Raw genomic sequence first — 2,141 nt, forward strand, 5'->3', positions numbered from 1 at the left:
TTAATTAAAGATCATGTTCCATGAAGATATTTTGTAAATTTCCTACCATAAATATATCAAAACATAATTTTTTATTAGTAATATGCATTGCTGAGGACTTCATTTGGACAACTTTAAAGGCGATTTCTCTTTTCGATACTCTTTTTTTTTATTTTCAAATAGTTGTATCTCAGCAAAATATTGACCAATCCTAATCGGTTTTGTGGTCCAGGGTCACATATAGGTCAGTGGTAAATACTGAATTTCCAATTTCATCCCAGAATTTTAATTTCGGTGCATCACTAAAGATTAAAGTCACCCATAATATCCCCCAATCCTGTGTAAGGTCAAGAAACACTCACCTGCGTGTTCCTCTTGCTGATTTGCTGGGTGATGTGCGCCCGTCCCGTGCTGGGATCCACACCCACCAGCGGCACCACCGCCTCCCCGATGACATCATCCCGCGCAAAGCGATCGAAGCTGAGCACCAGGAAGTGCAGCGAGAGCTCGGGCAGCAAGCTGTAGGGCATGCCATAGAAGGTGAACATCTCGTCGAACACGGGCTCCAGAGTCTTCCTCAGGACACGCGTCTTCACCCGGTGCTTCTTCTCAGGCAGAATGGTCATCTTCACGTAGGGGTCGGAGCTACCCGCCTGTTCGTCCACCGCGGGGAGCCCCTGCACTCCTACGATGGTCACGACAAGAGCCTTCTTGGGGAAGTTGTAGTCGACGGCCAAACTGAGCGTTCCCAGAGAGGGGGAGTCGAGACTGTGGGGCGACGCCGTCTTACTGGGTGCTTCGCTGCTGCTTCCAGAGCTGCTCTCCATACAGCAGTAGTCGGCCCGGATGGGCAGTGCCCTCTCCAGTCTGGGAGGTCCCACAGGAGGTACCAGGTGGTTCATCTGAAGGTGTGGGGTACCACCTTCAGGATCTGCATCCACAAGAAGCACGTCGCCGTTTCGAGACCCACGACCCCATTCTCTCAACAGGGAGCCCGATCCTGAGCGCCGGCCCACCCGTACGATCTTCTTGCTGTTGCTGAGGGTCTCGGGGTAGATGCTGATGCCTTTGAGCATGTTGCTGAACTTGTAGGGGGGGGGTAGATGCTGATGCCTTTGAGCATGTGGATGAACTTGTAGGGGGGGTCAACGGGTGGGTCGTAGGGGCCGCTGGTCAGCTTGTACGCGCCTGTCATTTGACGATATCGCCGCTGACAGCACGTCCAGAGGAAAACGGCCACCGTCACGGAGACGACCAAGACCCCCGCACCCAGAAAACCCGCAAGTACTGGGGACACATCTGAAAGAGACAGAGACAGAGCATTAGATCACTTTAGCAAAGTCACTTTAGCAATCAGCATTTATACTGACAAGCATTTATTGTAATCTAAAATATACATGAATGTCATTTATACCGAAACTTGCATATCATGTATTTAAAGGGATAGTTCACCCAAAAATTAAAATTTTCTGTCATTATTTACTCACCCTCGTGTCGTTCCAAACCCGTAAGACCTTCGTTCATCTTCGGAACACTAATTAAGATATTTTTGATGCATTCCAAGAGCTCTCTGACCCTGTATTGACAGCAATGTAATTACCACAATCAAGGTCCAGAGACGTAGCAAGGAGATAGGTAAAATAATCAATGTGACATCAGGGGTTTAACCGTAATTTAACGAAGCTACGAGAATACTTTTTGTACACAAAGAAAACTAAAATAACAACTTTATTCAACAATTCGTCTCCTCCGCATCACCCTGGTGCCATTTTGGAGAGTATCCACTGAACGTAAACAGCGTATGCTGTTCTGTGTCAGCTGCGTCACACGGATTCATTGTTTTCGTTCAAATCAAAGCGTAAACAACGTAGAAAACGTATCCGCGTACAGAAAGTATTCTCGTAGCTTCGTAAAATTACGGTTGAACCACTGATTTCACATGTCACATGGATTATTTTAACGATCTCCTTGCTACGTTTCTGAGCCTTGATCGTATAAGGATCCTTGCTGTCAATGCAGGGTCAGAGAGCTCTCGGAATGCATCAAAAATATCTTAATTTGTTTTCCGAAGATGGACGAAGGTCTTATGGGTTTAGAACGACATGAGGGTGAGTAATTAATGACATCATTTTCATTTTTGGGTGAACTATCCCTTTAAGCAG

At 46.8% G+C, this 2,141-nt stretch overlaps 1 protein-coding gene across 3 annotated transcripts in view; it reads right to left on the reverse strand.

Annotated features, from left to right (window-relative positions):
- The window catches only part of LOC107745033 (synaptotagmin-11-like), a 35,742-nt gene that overhangs the window by 17,597 nt on the left and 16,004 nt on the right, over positions 1-2,141 (reverse strand). Inside the window, exons 2-3 of one of the 3 annotated variants that reach the window (XM_016558864.1) lie at positions 1,093-1,275; positions 342-1,045 (exon numbers count right to left, since the gene is read on the reverse strand). In XM_016558864.1, the coding sequence (XP_016414350.1) occupies positions 342-1,045; positions 1,093-1,275 (887 nt within the window). Of the gene's footprint in view, positions 1-341; positions 1,056-1,092; positions 1,279-2,141 lie in introns of all 3 variants that reach the window. The other 2 variants (XM_016558863.1, XM_016558862.1) reach the window with 2 other exon arrangements.

Source organism: Sinocyclocheilus rhinocerous, unplaced genomic scaffold (assembly GCF_001515625.1).
Source record: "Sinocyclocheilus rhinocerous isolate Xijiao unplaced genomic scaffold, SAMN03320098_v1.1 scaffold438, whole genome shotgun sequence".
Classification (NCBI taxonomy): Eukaryota; Metazoa; Chordata; class Actinopteri; order Cypriniformes; family Cyprinidae; genus Sinocyclocheilus; species Sinocyclocheilus rhinocerous.